The sequence below is a fragment of the Theobroma cacao genome, chromosome 2, assembly GCF_000208745.1.
Source record: "Theobroma cacao cultivar B97-61/B2 chromosome 2, Criollo_cocoa_genome_V2, whole genome shotgun sequence".
In the NCBI taxonomy this organism is placed as follows: Eukaryota; Viridiplantae; Streptophyta; class Magnoliopsida; order Malvales; family Malvaceae; genus Theobroma; species Theobroma cacao.
The window spans coordinates 7,253,224-7,270,110 of NC_030851.1; the positions used below are offsets into that span (position 1 = coordinate 7,253,224).

Below are 16,887 nucleotides of genomic sequence, written 5' to 3' on the forward strand. Positions count from 1 at the left end.
TTTGTATGAAGAATGGTTAAAGAGTAATTAAATAAGGTTATAGATGGGGTCAATAATTCGATTCAGAATAAAAAATTAATCACTTTTGAGATAAAATTTAATTATAACATAAAATTTCATTAACAATCTAAACATAAGTTTTCCAATTCACTAATATAAATAGATATAAAGCTGAAAAAAAAAATTGACATTAGATTTTCATATTAGATATTGTGAGTTGTGCTCAACGTATTTTCATGCTTTCAAATTCATCGATGACTAAATCCCTATCAATGGTCCTAGCAAACTTTTTCTTAATATAAAGGATAAGTGTACTAACAAGTGAGGGTGAGCAAATGAGTGGATTGAGTGATTTGGTCTATTAGACCTAAAAACTAAATGGATTAAACATTTTTAGAAAATCGATCAAACTCGACCAAACTAACCAAATATAGAATTGATTCGGTCGATTTGATTTTGGATTAATAAACCAAAATTTTATCACTTTTTTTTTTTTATAAATTACAATATTAAAACTTATAAACTTCATCTTAATTATAAAATACACAAATTATGTATAAATTAAATATATGTATATATAATATATTACTATATTATATATATGAAATTAATAACACAACTTATATGTTATAATATTTTAATTTTTATATCAAAGTTTTTATAAATAATAACTAATTATAAATAATATGCTATAAAAACTAAGGCAATAACTAATAAAATTATTAAGTGTAATTATATAAACAAAGTCTATCATAAGTTACAATAATGCTTATGTATACATTAAATATATGTATATATATAATATATTACTTTATTATGTATATATGAAATTAATGACACTACATATATATTATAATTTTTATATCAAAATTTGTATAAATAATAACTAATTATAAACAATATGTTATAAAAACTAAGATGATAACTAATAAAGTTATCAAATAAACCCTAAACTATTTAAGAATATTCAAATAAGCTTTTATTCTTTTGTTGCGTTCAATCAAGCTCTCGTACTTTTATTTTCGATCAAAAAAACCGTTATGAATAACTAATGATTGACTAATTAGCAATAGTAAAAATACCTTTTATTTTATATCCACATAGTAGTGACATGGCATGTGGAAGGTGAAAAATGTTACATGATTATGTTATTCTATCAAATTAGCGTGTCATGCCATCATCAATTATAATATGTCAGTATATCACATTATAATTAATTATAATATTTTAATATACCACATCAGCGTCATATGATATAAAATAACAAATGACATTTTAACTAAGTAAATAATTAATCATAAAGATTTTTTTGACTCAAAATAAAAGTATAAAGATTTATTTAGCTCAAAATAAAAATACAAAGGTTTGATTGAATGGAATAAAAATATAAGGGCTTATTTGAATTTTCTTAAATAGTTTAAGGGCTTTTTTGTATATTATGCCTCATATAAATAAAGTTGATTATAAGTTGTAGTAATGCTCATGTATAAATTAAATATATGTATACATATAATATTTATACAATTATATATATTTATAACATTTTATATTACGAAATATTACTAACATGTAATAATTATAACATATTAATATGTAAGATGTTTACTATCATATATTATAATATTAACATATAAGTTATCATTTAAAATATATAACTTATAATTCCATATTAATATAGATTTAGAAATAAATAACTATATATAACTAAAATTAAATTACTATGATTATGATTTGTATACGTACATATAATAAATTAATATATTTTAAGTATATTATTAATTAAATTTACTATCATTTTTTCTTAAGATATATAAAAATATTATATATATTAATATATATAAAACATTAGTTTGGTTTTCTGAGTGGATTGGTTTAAAAATTTTAAAATCGAGAACCGACCAAAAAATCAATTGGATCAAATATTTTATATTAATTAATTCAATGGATTAATTAGACTGAATTGTTTTACCCAAATCACATTTAATTTGGATGGATAATTGGTTTGGTTGGTTTTGTTCACTCCTACTAACAAGAAAATCATCTTCCATCTTATTACGCAACCTCATCTTTACAATTTTCATGATTCAAAATGCATGTTTTAAAGTTATTGTAGAAACTGTAAGAGTTAAAATAAGAGGAACTAAACGATTTAGGAGCGGATATATAAATATTTTTCTATCTTTTACATTAACTAGAATAGCTCTCGGAGAGATAAAACATTTTGCAAACATGGATCTTACTTAATATCAAGTTCTAAATACTCCAATTCATATTTCATATGTAATTTTAGAAAGATGGAAGGGTTTTAAAAAAGAACGAACGGTTTCTGTTTGAAAAAAAAAAAAAGAAAGGAAATGAAAAATAGTTCAAAATGCTCCAATTCACATTTCATATGCAATTTTAAAAAGATAACTGGTTTTAAAAAAGAATGAAGGGTTTCTATCAAAAAAAAAAAAAAGAAAAAAAGAAAGGAAAAAAGAAAAAAAGGAAGATAAAGGGTTTAAAAAAAATGAAGGGTTTTAAAAAAGAATAAAGGGTTTCTATAAAAAAGGAAAAAAAAAGGGAAAGTAAAATAGTTCAAAATGCTCCAATTCATATTTTATATGTAATTTTAAAAAGATGAAGGGTTTAAAAAAAAAAAGAGAGGGTTCAATCAAAAAGGAAAAAGAAAAAAGAAAAGAAAAAAAGAAAAAAAAAGAATTGATATTTCATATGCAAGTTAAGTTAAGTCAAATCAAATGATTCATAAGAGGATATATAATTGATTTTTCTGTCTTTTACATTAACTGGTATAGCTACGGGAGAGTTGAAACACTTTGGAAACATGAATCTTATCTAATATCAAGCTCAAAATGCTCCAATTCATATTTAATATGCAATTTTAAAAAGATGAAAGGTTTTAAAAATGAATGAAGGGTTTCTATCAGAAAAAAAAGATAAAAGAAAAAAAGGAAAGGAAAAAAAAGGAATTCATATTTCATATGTAATTTTAAAAAGAAAAGGGTTTTAAAAAATAATGAAGGGTTTCTATTAAAAAAAAAGGAAAAATGAAAAAAATGGGAAGATGAAGGGTTTAAAAAAATGAAGGGTTTTACAAAAGAATGAAAATCCTCTATCAAGAAAAGAAAAAGAAAAAGAAAAATAGTTTAAAATGCTCCAATTCATATTTCATACACAATTTTAAAAAGGTAAATGCTTTTAAAAAAGAATGAAGGGTTTCTATCAGAAAAACAGAAAAAAAGGAAAGGAAAAAACAAAAAAGGAAGATGAAGGGTTTAAAAAAATGAAGGGTTTTTATCAAAAAAAAAGGAAAAAATAATTTAAAATGCTCTAATTGATATTTAATATCTAATTTAAAAAAGAATGAATGGTTTCTATCAAAAAAAGAAAAAAGAAAAAAAAAGAATTCATATTTCATATGTAGTTTTAAAAAGATGAAAGGCTGAAAGGGATTGAACACAAGCCTTTAAACTTTGACTTAGATGATTTACCACTTTTTTAAAACAATTTTTTTTATTTATTTAGGATGTCAAAACTATATATTTTTAATTTTATATACATAAAAATAAAAAAATAAAAAACTGATGGGTGGTGGCTGCTGCCTCTCTCCCTCTGCCCCCACTAGAATTTTTGTTGCACATCACTTTAGGATGGCAGGTTGTGTTGAAAGGTGTGTTCCATAAACTTGTGACATATGCAGTTATGCACTAATCATGTAGTTAAATACATGAATAGGTTTTATAATTTTTTTTATATATTTGAAAAAAAAGAGATTTGAATTTTATTTTTTTTGAGAGAAAAATTATACACTAATCAAAATGAATCAAATGCTCTGTGTTCCATAATCTTATCTTATTGATGATTTTTTTTTAAAAAAAAATTAAAATCTTTTGTGACAGCAAATCCTTTGGCAGTTTAATTGTTCCATCTAAAGTAATTTGATGCTAATAAAGTAACATTTAAATTCTTATGTTGTCTATGCTTACCAAAGAAAAGCAATATAAGATTTGTTAAATCATATTGCATGTGGCTCACAACGTTAATAAATATTTTATAATTAGGTACTTTGCATTATTTGATCCAATTAAGTAGGATGTTGGGTAGTAAAAATACTACCTGCCACTAGTTCGAGTAGTGATCATAAGATAAGATACTCACCACTTGAAATTCAATAATAGATAATAATTTTTAATATTAAATTTTAATTTTATGTATTATTTTTATTTATGAAATTATTTTTAAATAACAGAATACTTACTAAAATTTATTAATTATTCTAAATATAATTTTAAACTTTAATTTAATTTTAATTCATAATGTAATTTTTATTAACAATATGCATAAAATTAATTTTAAATTCAAAGTTTATTTTTTAATATAAATAATCAAGTTGGGGTATTAAGTATTGATTTTAATCGACTGAAATGGATATGTCAAAATTAGTGGTACCTAGCAGCAGTGATTCCTAATGGCTTACGCAATAATGATTTGTTTATTCAATTATCACCTAATGCTTCATATCTCATAAATGATTTTCATGTTTATTGAGCTTTAAGTTGATCGAGTCTTATATTATATCCTTTTTCAGGTCGCCTCTCTCCCAAAATCCACAAAGATAACAATTCTTTATTCTGCCCTTGCAGTCTGTATAGGTTACGTGGTTCTCTCTTCAGCAAATATGTAAGTGTATAATTATATGAATTAATTTTTGTAATCTTCAACCACATTTTTATACACTACTCTTGTTTAATCTATAGGTTGGGTTATCAAATTTGACTAGGAAAAAACAAATAAACTAAGGAAAAAATATTTTATTCTTTACTCATGTTTTAAAATAAATGAATGGCAAGCATTAATTTTAAGTGAATTTCGTAAAATATTTTGAAATTCATCTAGTCTACGTACACTCTGTTTTCCCTTTTTTGACTAGAACCTTTCGCTAAAGTTTAACAGTTGGTTTACTGAATGAAGAACCTTTGTCTTTCAAGACTCATTGACTGCTTTTGCAAAGAACCACTGCCATCACTTCTGACTTGGAGCGTTCAGCAGTAACATGTCGGAAACTTAGGTGAACTCATTGAAATAAATGATATGTTGAGCTAATATAAGAGGAAACTAAACTTATTTATTAGTTGAAATTTGAGAACAAAACCAAGAAAAATTGAGGACGTGCACATCCATTCCGTTTATTTAATGCATTTATTTTAGATAAAAATGCTAATTAGAGTCATATACTTCTATGCTTCAAATAATTGTTTGATATTGTAAGGCGATATGACATCGGAACCTCCGCTCCACATTTCCTGTGCAAATTGTTGGAAGGCCTTTTCTGAGGGATGATAGGAGTCAAAGAAGAAATTTTCACTAGAATTCTCACATAATTCATACTCTTTTATCCCTCTCTTCCCTCCACAACTGTATGTTCCTCTGTATACACCAGAGCCGCAGCATGCCGTTGTGGCATCCTTGAACCCTTCACATCATAGTCAACCCACAAAAATTGTTAGCTGAAAATAATTAAGTGATGCTCTAGTTACCAAAGTGGATGACATACCGTATTTTGAAGGGTTGTTTAGTCTTTCGCTAATAGTTTTGTAGAAATTGTAAACTGAATATTTGAAGCCCGGTAGCTGCTCCTCTAGCTTCTTGAGGGTTTTGGGAAGTTCTCTTTGGTGCAGTTGTGAAATTTTATTGACTTCTTCAAAGCAAGAGCCGTTGCCTCCTGCTTGTGATCTTAGGAACGGTGAGCAACCCAGAGGGGCCATACCTGGAAACCCAAACTTCCTTCCTCCTATCTTGTATATTTCCTATTCCATTATAATATATAGATTGTTAAAGTGCAATTACCAAAAGAGAGAAAAACACATGGTAAATATGAAATTTCTCTGACTTAAGTATAATTACTTTGAGTGCAAGAGTCAGGTTGCCCATCACCATGGCAACATAACCTTCATCAGAAATGCTCGAGTTCCGGCTCAAGTACTCATTGGCTCCTATGCTGATTAAGTAGACAGCTCTGGACAACAATCTCTTGGCTTCTGCATCTCCTACTTCTTGTCTCAGAGATTTCTCAACTTTTTTGAAATAGATTACTTGAGTCTTTAGGTCTATAACCTGGAGTTCACCGAAAAAGCAGGGGTGAAGAGAATGAAGAAGCAAACCGAATGGTCATAAGTACGGATAACATTATATTTGTCATTGAAAAAAACAGAATAAAAATGAAAGGCAGGCGTGTTTGTGTAATTTGAACTAATTTAAATCTCAAACAAGCAAAACATAACATACAAGTCCTTGATGAGTTTCAACAAGAGCACCAGCTCCTCCTGATGCAAAGTTCACCCCATATATGAATCTATGGTTTCCGGATTGTAAAAAGGCTGGAATTAATGGTAACCCTGCATACTCAGCTGCAACATAATTTGTAAGGGAGTCAATGGAGTTGGAATTGACCTTTCTGAAGGAAACAACATTTTCTCACAAGTAATATACTGTTACCTATAAAATCTTGAATTAGACGCCCATCAGAAAATCTCCCAGTAGGGTACCCGAAGAAGGTCCTACCGTAAGGCCAGAAATTTGCCCTATAGTCATTAGTGGTGTTGATATTGTTGTTGTTTCCAGGATCAAATAGTGAATCACCTAAGGTGAACAAAGCAACATGTTCTTTTGGCAGACTCTGGCAGCTGATCATCTGGCTGAGAAATGTTGCATAGGCAAGCAAGCAACATATTTGGACCTTCAAACTTGCCATGTCAAAATTGGCTTGCTTTTTTGTTTATACTCTTAAACCTTTTATCCCCTATCTGTTATTTATAGGGTTTCCTGAGCTGAGTTAAATATGTTTTTGAGGTGGCTTCCATTTCATTCCACCCCTGGATTGAAATATAAACATATTTTTATGACTATTGAGTCAATTTTTAGCAGCTTGCATTGTACCTATGAGAAAGAACTGCTACCCGACGACACTATGCATGATTTTCTTGATTTGGCTAGTCAAGTAAGTAACCTTTTCCAGTCCTTAGTCTTCCCCGTGCCTACGACCAGAATAAAAAATCTACTTCACCATTTTTCTTGCTACTTATGAGTTTCAAGCTCATTATTTTGACCTTTCGATTTCGCGAATTTCTCAAATATCTTGCCGGTCAAGATAAACCGTAATTATTAGTCTTCGGTTACAGTCCACCACGTTTATTTGTATGAAAAATTGATTTAAATACTAAAAATGATATTAAAATTTTCATTTAACACGAATAAATTTAATTTTGTTTACTGTACTAAAAAATATTTTTAATTTGTATCCAAACACGTTCTTATAAACTTAAAAACAACAATTGTTAGATCTAATACTAGTTAGATATTTTTATACATGCGACGTATAATGTGACTTAATAATATGATTATATGATAATTGATCTGATCACGTAATATGTCACATCTGCTATCATATCAATTGTACAAAATCACGTTATCAAGACATATCATATGTAACGTGGACAAAAATTTTGAGATGATATATATATTAAATATGATAATTATTGATTGCTGACTTGGTTTAGATTCTTTTTTATCTGTATAAGCTGACCATGAAAGATAATTTTATATAATTTGGTCTTCTTAATGTTTGTTATAACAGAAAGACGATTTTGGAGTTTAGAACTAGGGGCAACGAGATGCTTGTCCATTAATAATAATTCGACTCCAGTTATTTAATAAGTATAATTTTGAAATTTTTTTCTCAAATACACCAGCAATCACAGCAGTAATCACAAAGGTTGACGATTAGTGGAAGGTGATCAAAGAATATTTTGAGAATGATTTGATCCATTCAATTATTAAAAAATGTACACAAGAGGGTTTTTATATACATAATTTGTAGAAGAATGAGAAAAAGACAAAATGTAACCAATTACAATAATTAACTAACTAATCACAATTTAAAAATTTGTTAATGGTAAACGCTAAATGAAACGGTGCACTTCATACTTCTTCTCTTCTTCCTTCGTGCAGTCTTGATATGCTGCGTTTCATCCTTTATTGCCTGAGCTATTTACAAGCACCTTCAACTCTTGTGTGCAGAGTACCTGCTTCACTTATTCATCTGCTATCTAAGGTATTTCTTCTTCATGATTTCAATTGATGAGACCTAGTTAATACCCCCTTAGGAGGAACCATCAACATTGTGAATGTTCATCTTACATATTAACCTTTGAAATTGTCTAGGTTGTAGGGCCTTTGTAAAAGCATTAGCAACTTGTGATTTTGATGGAATGTAAATTGATTCGATTACACCATTCAAAATCTTTTCTCAGATGAAGTGGTAGGCAATCTTTATGTGCTTTGTCCTCTCATGGAAGATCTACTGATATAGATTGCTGATTGATCATCACAATAAAGTTTCACTGCAGCTTTGTGGTAAGTACCAAAATCAACTAACAAGCCTTTTATGCAAGTAACTTTACAACAGGTGGTTGCCATTGACCTGTACTCTGCATTAGTTGAGCTTCGAGCTACTACCTATTGCTTTTCGGATTTCTAGTTTACCAATGATTCTCCAATAAAGACACAATCGCCAGTGATAGATTTCCTTGAGTCTGGGAAACTTACACAATCACTATCACAATATGTTGAAATTTTCAAGTTACAATCTGTTTTCACTAGAATACCTTGGCTAGGTGCTATCTTGAAGTACTTTAGTACCTTGTAAGCTACCACATAATGTTTATGCCCTACTTTGGCCATGAATTGAGCCAAAGTTTGCACTGCATACGATATGTCCAGCCTTGTGAAAGTCAAGTAAAGAAGTTTCCCAATCAATTGTCTATATCTAGTGGGATTTGCCATCTCATCTTCTTCGCTTGCTTTAGTTAACTTAACATTATAATCAATAGGTGTTGATACAAGCTTAGTTCCAAGTAAGCCATGTTCTTCTAGCAAATCAAGTGCATATTTCCTCTGACAGATTGAAATACCTTGTGGTGATCTTGCTTCTTCAAGGCTTAGGAAATATTTCACAGTGCCTAAGTCTTTAAGTTTAAATTGTGAAATTAGATGATTCTTGATTGCATCTGCAGCTTGAGCAGAGGTGCTCCCTATCAAAATATCACCAACATATGTCAAATGGGCTATGAATTCATCATCTGTGGTGTTCATAGCAAACAATGAGTAGTCAGATAATGATTATTTGAAGCCACAATGAAGGATAGATGCTATCAATTTTTCATTTTATTGTCTTGAGGCTTGCTAGAGCCCATATAAAGATTTATGAAGTCTACATGCTAGTTTTGATCCAGTCAGGTGCTCCCCCTTAATTGTATATCCCTTAGGCAATTCCATGTAAACTTTTTCATGCAGATCTTCATGTAGGAATGCCTTATTTGCATTCAATTGAGATGATATCCAGTTGTTTGCTGCTGCAAGTGTGAAAAAGATTTTGATTGTGGATTGTTTGGCCATAAGACTAAAAGTTTCTTGGTAGTTAAAACTAGTTACTTGACTGTAGCCTTTGGCAACCAATCTTACTTTGTACCTTTCCACTTCTCCCTTTGCATTCAGCTTGGTCTTATAGACCCATTTACAACTAACAGTATGATAATTAGCAAGTAATGGTACTATGCTCCAAGTGCCATTTTCCTCCAATGCTTTAAGTTCAACTACCATTGCATCTCTTTAGTGTGAATGAGTCAATGCTTGATGATAGGATGTAGGGGCCTGTATGCTTGACAATGATATAGTGAATGCTTTGTGTTATGATGACAGATTATATGATGAACGGTATTTAGATATAGGGTATGAAGTGACAGTGGTTATATGAGCTGGTAAATCAATTTCATATGTTTATATGTATTTTGGTATGCTTTTCCTAATTGACTAAGTTGTTTCAATGGTATGTTTTGTTTGTTTCTGACTAGTGTTGTCATTGCTAGGTAAACTACAATTTACAGGTAAATCATGGGAAATTTGATCATTGTCTGATGTAGAAGGCTGTTTTGTGACTGGTAAAGGTTCAACAGGATATAATTCAACTTGGTTTAGGTCAAGTGACTGAAAATTTTCACAATTTGAATCAAGAACATCAAAAGGGACAGCATACGTACCAGGTGTTTGATGAAAAGTAAAATCTTGTTTGTCATACTTTGAAGAATGAAAAAAAAGGTATCTTTATCGAAAAAAACACGTTTAGATATCAAGACTCTTTATGCTTCAAGATCATATACTTTATACCCCGTGACATTACTTGGATAACCTATAAAGATGTATTTGTTAGCCCTGCTTTCAAATTTCTTCCTATGTGATATTTGTGTGGAAGCAAAACACAAACATCCGAATACTTTGAAATGATCAAATGAAGGAAGCCTTTTTAATAGTAGTTCATATGGTGATTTGTTTTGTAAAACCTTGGTTGGCACTTTGTTTATGATGTGTATAATAGTTAAAACTGCATCCCCTAGAAAGCAAGTGGAACATTGGACTAGTGTATTAGTGTTTTTGCCATAGCTAGAATATGTTGGTGTTTTCTCTCAACAACACTATTCTGTTGTGATGTACCTATGCAGGATAGTTCATGAACAATGCTAGTCTTATTGTAGAAATCCATATGAATGATTTGTGATCTGATGGCAAAGAATGAATCATTTAATCCATTGAGGAATATGAAGACCATGTCCTTCTAATACTAGTTAGAATATCTTTTGCAACAATTTTCATTACATTTTCCACACTCACAGTGTGGTCAAGGTTTAAAGTTTCTCAACTCTTCCCAACCTCCCCTAAGTTCTATGAAATAAAAATCAACAGTGCTAGACCCCTAAGTTATGTTTCCCAAGGTATATTGAAGATTATAAATACTAGTGACATCTGGTTGAGTAAAATTTTGCTTAAGAGTATTCCAAATTTTCATAGCTAATTCCACATAAAATACTGTTGATGCTATAGTTTGTGTGATGGAGTCTAGAAGCCATGCCACTAACAGATTGTTACAACGGACCCAAGAAGAGTAAATAAGATCTGTAACCTCTAGTTTTGGTATAGTCCCATTAATAAAGCCTATCTTATTTTTGATTGATAAAGCCAATAAGAAAGATCGACTCCAAGACACGTAGTTGTTTATGATTAATTTGGGGTTAAACACAATTGATCCAGGATGATCAGTGTGGTGCCAAAAATAAAGGGACTAAGGTGGTGGTTTGTGAGACTTGAGTTTTTGATTAAGATGACTTCACCAGTGAAATGAAGAGTGAAATATGAGAAGAGAAAATAATTCAACTTACTATAAAACTAAAGGAAGATGATGTCTGATAAAGGTTGTAGCAAAATAAATAGCTACTGCAAAAACTGTGATTTTTTCCAAATCAATCTCTATAGGAGCCTTATGGTTTCGATACCATGATGAATAGTAAAAGGTGATTAGAGAATATTTTAGGAATGATTTAATTCATTTTATTATTAGAAAATATACAAAAGAGGGCTTTTATATACATAGCATGTACAAGAATGAGAAGAAGACAAAATGTAACTGATTGCATTAATTAACTAACTAAACACAATTTGAAAATTTGTTAACGGTAAACTCTAAATGAAATGGTGCACTTCATGCTTTTTCTCTTCTTCCTTTGTGCAACCTCGATACGGTGCGTTTCATCCTCTATTGCCTGAGCTGTTTACAAGTAGCTTCAACTTTTGTGTGCCGAATATCTACTTCACTTATTTATCTGCCATTTATGGTATTTCTTCTTCATGATTTCAGTTGATGAGACCTGGTTAACAAAGGTCATGATAGATATATATATATTTTAAAAGCAATAAATTTGTTTCATTTCTTAAGAAAAACTTGATGGAGTTGGATCTAAGTGCATTGATGTGTTTGTGTAAAGCATGAATTTCAAAAAAATTTCTTTTATAAAGGAAGCATGCAATCCAATTACACAAGTGAAAAAACACATCATTTATATTGCAAGTAACATAATTACATCTTAAAAAAATAAAAATCTATTAAAGTAAGATAAAATGTACATTTTATTTTGAGAGTCTTATTTTTAGATACCACCACACCAACAATTGAATTTTCAACCAAACAAGCTTACTACTTATTTTTCAAGAGTGCCTTCAACTAGAACCTTGAGTGGACAAGGTGTGAAATGTTTGACTATAAGATAGCACCCTATTTGGTCTCACTTTTCTTTTTAAAAATTAATGGTTATTTTTCTTTTAAAAAATCAGCCAAGAATGGAAGAGAGGAAGAGAGGTGCGGCAAAAATAGAAGAAGGAGGAGAAAAGTGACGGCTAAAACTTTTTTCCAAGAAACATATGTACATTCCTTTTCTTCCAATTTCTTTTTCTTTTATTAAAACTCTTACCTCAAACGTTTAATCAAAATCAAACACCTTTAAATCAATCTTGATCATTTATTTAGAGTTACGGATGTATCAAATATACTCCATAATTATCAAAATTAAAATTAAAAAATAAATTATTTAATTATTTAATTATCATTTAGAGTTTTTGATAAAATAAAACTCATTGTTGAATAATAACTTTTATTTTATTATTATCCATATTTATTTAAAAAGAATTAATAATAAATAAAAGAGTGATAATCAAACATGAAGTCTCTTTTTATCAACATGGATGTCTAGATTCATTTTACAATAATCCTCTTAATATTATCTTAATTTAAGACAACTCTTATCTTTAATTCAAACAAAACATGTTATTTTGTCTAAATTGAGACAAACATGTTTTCTTGTCTAAATTAAAACAAAAAATATTTTTCTTGTCTTAAATTGAGACAAACATGTTTTCTTGTCTAAATTTGAAAAAAATATGTTTCTTGTCTAAATTAAGACAAACATGTAAAAGTTGTCATTTTTGTACATAAATTTAATCAATCAAATAAGACATGCATTCCAACTTAAAAAAGTTCAATTATAGGAAGCTAAGTAGGGAATCTATTTGAACATAGATATTCCAACCTTCAATAAACTTAAAATTATTCTTAATCTCATTAAGATAATTTAAACTTATTAATCATGAAATCACTTCACCATAGATTCATGATTGTACTCTTGGATGAACTATAATTATGAGAAATGATTCAATACTGGATATTCATTATTAGTTGTCTAATTACAAATCTTATACTGTGAACCCTCATAACCATCTAATGACAAAAGGTGAAATTACCATTTTACCCTTTATGTCAATTTTGTCCCTTAGTTTCAAATTTCATCCAATTAGTGATCCAATACTGTAAACCAAATTTTTTGAGTATGAAGATGTGATGAGTAGTTAATTCATCAATCTGTTAAGTTCAAATTAATCACCAATTATCCTAAAATCACTACAAGTGATGGTAATACTACGAACTCCATTATTTGGAAATATGTTCTCAGCTGTTCACCTTAATTATAATCCCAACATATAGAGTCTAGATCAACGCTTTATGATGAACATGTGCATGGTATATCAAAGATTCTAAGAGATAAAACATGAGTTCACTATCCATTAGGATATCGATTCTACTATGAGTAAATGCACAAGGGTGAGATCAAAATTTAAGTAACGATTAAACTTAAATTTGATTCTTACATGATTTTAGTTCATGTTATAGGTCATTATTTGAAATTAACCATTCCGATGATTTGAGACTCATTATTCCCTTGAAATGGATCACATTTGTTTCGTTGGAAGTAATTTAGACACTATAACCTTAACACAATAAACTAACTAGTTTTATTATATATTTGTGAATAATTTTTAGATTCAATTAAAATACATGTTTCCTATGTATGACTCTTTATACAAATGCCTGTTAATATCTCAATACAATCATAGTATCTTAATAACTAGATAATAAATGCTTACTTATTACTTGTTTGGCTTGATTTTTTTTCAGCTTATCTGCCTCTTAAAAGTAGAAGTAAGGCCAAACTGAATTTTTGAGAAGTTTTTTTTTTAAAAAAAATAACTTTTTTTGAAGAACTAAATTTTTAAAAAAATAGCCTAAAGAAAAGCTCCAAGAAGAGCTTTCTTTTATCTTCTTTTAAAAAAATGCCAACTTTTCAAGAAGTGTCTTTCTCTCTCAATCAATTTCCCTTTCCTCTTTTTTTTTTTTTTGCAAATCACCCTTTTCCAAAGCAAAATCGCGGTTTCCCTCTCCTCTACCTCTCTCTACGAGACTACTAAAAAAAAAACAAAAGACCCAGCAATATAATAGCAAAATCTAATATTTTTTTGTTCTTACAAAGATTAAGAGAAAAGAAGACCTAAAATTCAAACTTGTATTCATGTATTATTTAAGGTTTTCTCTCTTCTTTACAAAAAAATTTTATACTATTATACAAGTTTGAAAGTTGTTCCGTTTTTTTATGGATTTTTTTATTCAAACATTTAAAATCGTATATAAACTCAAAGCAGGCTTGCCCCGCTTTATTTTATTAGCTGATTGAAGATGGTATAAATACCGTTTATAGTAATTTTAACCAAAATTAGAACTTATACAATTTATTTTGTCAAATAGGTTACTAAATAACTTTAGCTTAATTTTAAAAACTATTATTTTTTATAAGAGCTTTATAATAACTTTTAAGCTAAAAAAAATAGATCAAATAGACTCTTAAAATAAACTCTTCGTCTTATGATCAAAATGTACTTTCATTACAAATAAATTAAATGAAATTAAATATGAAAATATACTTGTGTTTTTCAAGACAGCATATTCTCAAATTTCTTACAAAACTACCATTTGGTGGTAGTGAAAGGTCATGATCGAGATTGCTTTTGAATTCAAAAGCACGAGAATTGTTAGATGTTGATTTGTGTTTGGTAGTTTTGTCTTCAATCATATTCAAATGAGTTTTCTTTTAACGTAAATGTTTATTTTTTGAGTGCTTTTCATAAATGGGCCTGAGGCATAATGTATTTTTAAAAACAATCCTCCTTATAATTTTATCTGTTTTTAGCCAAGAGAGAAAAAAATTGGATAAAATTGTTCTTAATGAAATCGACCCAATAGCTAGGCTTCGCGCCTCGACCCGAAACCTATTAACGGGTCAAGTATGTTTAGGTTTGCGCCTCAAACTGACTCATATTTTTTGAGCTTTCCTCACTAGGCTATTCATCTCTGGAGTATTTCTTATCAGAAGAAAAAAGTTTAAGCATTTTGAGCATTTTGAATATTTTGGAGTAGTTTTTGATACACGAAAAAAATCTATGAGCGTTTTGAGCATTTTTAAACATTTTAGAGTGATTTTTTATATATGAAGAAAAACTTTCAAACATTTTGAGCATTCATATTTGTTAATTATATTGTTAAATGGAATATGGTGTATCGTTTGAAGTTATTGATCTTGTTAAATGGAATTCAGTAGTTTTGGTGATTTTTGAAAATTATGTGACTAGTTTTTAAGCATTGCGTGACTAACTTTGAGCATTACGTGACTGATTTTTGATAAGGCATTACGTGACTAGTTTCTGATAAGGCATTACGTGACTAGTTAATAGGCATTGCGTGACTGACTTTGGGTATAGCGTGACTAGTTTCTTATAAGGCTTTGCGTGAATAGTTTCTGATAAAGCATTGCGTGACTAACTTTGGACATTGCGTGACTAGTTTTTTATAAGGCATTGCGTGACTAGTTTCTGATATGGCATTGCATGACTAGTTGATAGGCATTGCGTGACTTGTTGTAAGGCATTGCGTGACTTGTTAGTAAGGTATTGCGTGACTTGTTCGTAAGGCATTATGTGACTTAGGCATTACTTAAAAATTAGTCATGCAATGTATAAAAACTAGTCATGTAATGCCTCTAACCAATCACGTAATAACTAAAAACTAGTCACACGGTGATTAAGTCACGTAATATCTAAAAACCAGTAAACTCAATTTTGGAGTTCTGTGAATAAACCAACAAACTCAAGAACCTAAAACATATATATATATTTTTGCTAGGCCATGGAATTGTGCATTTCATAAAAGATAGGTTACAAAACTCTATAACCCTCCAAAGCAAGAGAAAATATATCCCTATCGGGAGGTCTTGCTCACTCCACTTATACAAAAAACAAAATATACCCTCTTTACAAAATATTCTCTGAACAATTTCAACTCAAAATCTTATAAAAAAAAAACAAAATTTATAGCAAACATGCTTAACAATCATCCCAATCCCAGACACAATAAAACCGTGAACCACCATAAAACTCATCAAACATGCTTTAGCTGTTCTTTCTCCCTGAGCAAAATCGCTGTCTGCAAAGAGCAAAATCATTGTTCATCGCCCTTAAGAACCCCAAGATCCACCATCTAAAAAAATAAAACAAAATAAGAAAGAGCTTGATATTATATCTGCGAATTGGATGGCGAAATAGACATATTTGAGTAGAGAAAGAAATCGAGATTTAATTTTAAAATTTTTATCTGGATGGCGGGAGAGAGAAAATTGAAACCATTTTAATTTGTCTGAAATTGTTTAAAGGGTATTATTATCAAGTCATATCAAAAACTGACTCAAAATAGTTAAAATTATAAAAACGGTCATTTTTAAAGTCACTTTTCTATAAAGGTCATTTCTCACAATTTCTTCTTATTTTTTCTCGGCTCCATTTACATAAGCCAACTATCAAGTCGAATTTGTAAAATCTCCATGTTCTTGACATAACTAGTATTTTCTTAACTTCTCTCCACCCATGTGACCATATCTAATATAAGAAAACTAAACTATTTACAATCCAACTTTTTTCATTTATTATTATTATTATTATTATTATTTAATAAACAGTTGAATTTATAGTGCAGGGGGTGCTACCGTTGTCTATTTCATTGATGATTCTTTTCTGTGAAGAACTTGTACCAAAAGGCCTCCCTTCTAGAAGATGGATGTTAGTTGTAGG

At 29.3% G+C, this 16,887-nt stretch overlaps 1 protein-coding gene and 1 long non-coding RNA gene across 2 annotated transcripts; one reads left to right on the top strand and one right to left on the bottom strand.

Annotated features, from left to right (window-relative positions):
* Window positions 5,106–6,768, bottom strand: LOC18608304 (GDSL esterase/lipase 1). The gene is made up of 5 exons (XM_007042925.2): window positions 6,496–6,768; window positions 6,286–6,407; window positions 5,905–6,114; window positions 5,555–5,807; window positions 5,106–5,473 (listed from the first exon to the last, which is right to left on the bottom strand). The coding sequence occupies exons 1-5, from the start codon at window positions 6,749–6,751 to the stop codon at window positions 5,238–5,240; spliced, it is 1,077 nt and encodes a 358-aa protein (XP_007042987.2). The 5' UTR covers window positions 6,752–6,768; the 3' UTR covers window positions 5,106–5,237.
* Window positions 8,041–10,361, top strand: LOC108660561. The gene is made up of 3 exons (XR_001926311.1): window positions 8,041–8,110; window positions 8,310–8,412; window positions 9,924–10,361. It is a non-coding gene; the product is annotated as an uncharacterized LOC108660561 (long non-coding RNA).

Bases quoted from the DNA above. Each gene is read 5' to 3' on its own strand.
- LOC18608304 (XM_007042925.2), bottom strand. From the start codon at position 6,751: ATGGCAAGTTTGAAGGTCCAAATATGTTGCTTGCTTGCCTATGCAACA. The intron at 6,115-6,285 runs GTATGTTATGTT...GGTGAACTCCAG, and splicing joins TTGAAACTCATCAAGGACTT to GTTATAGACCTAAAGACTCA. The intron at 5,808-5,904 runs GTAATTATACTT...ATAATGGAATAG, and splicing joins ACCTGACTCTTGCACTCAAA to GAAATATACAAGATAGGAGG.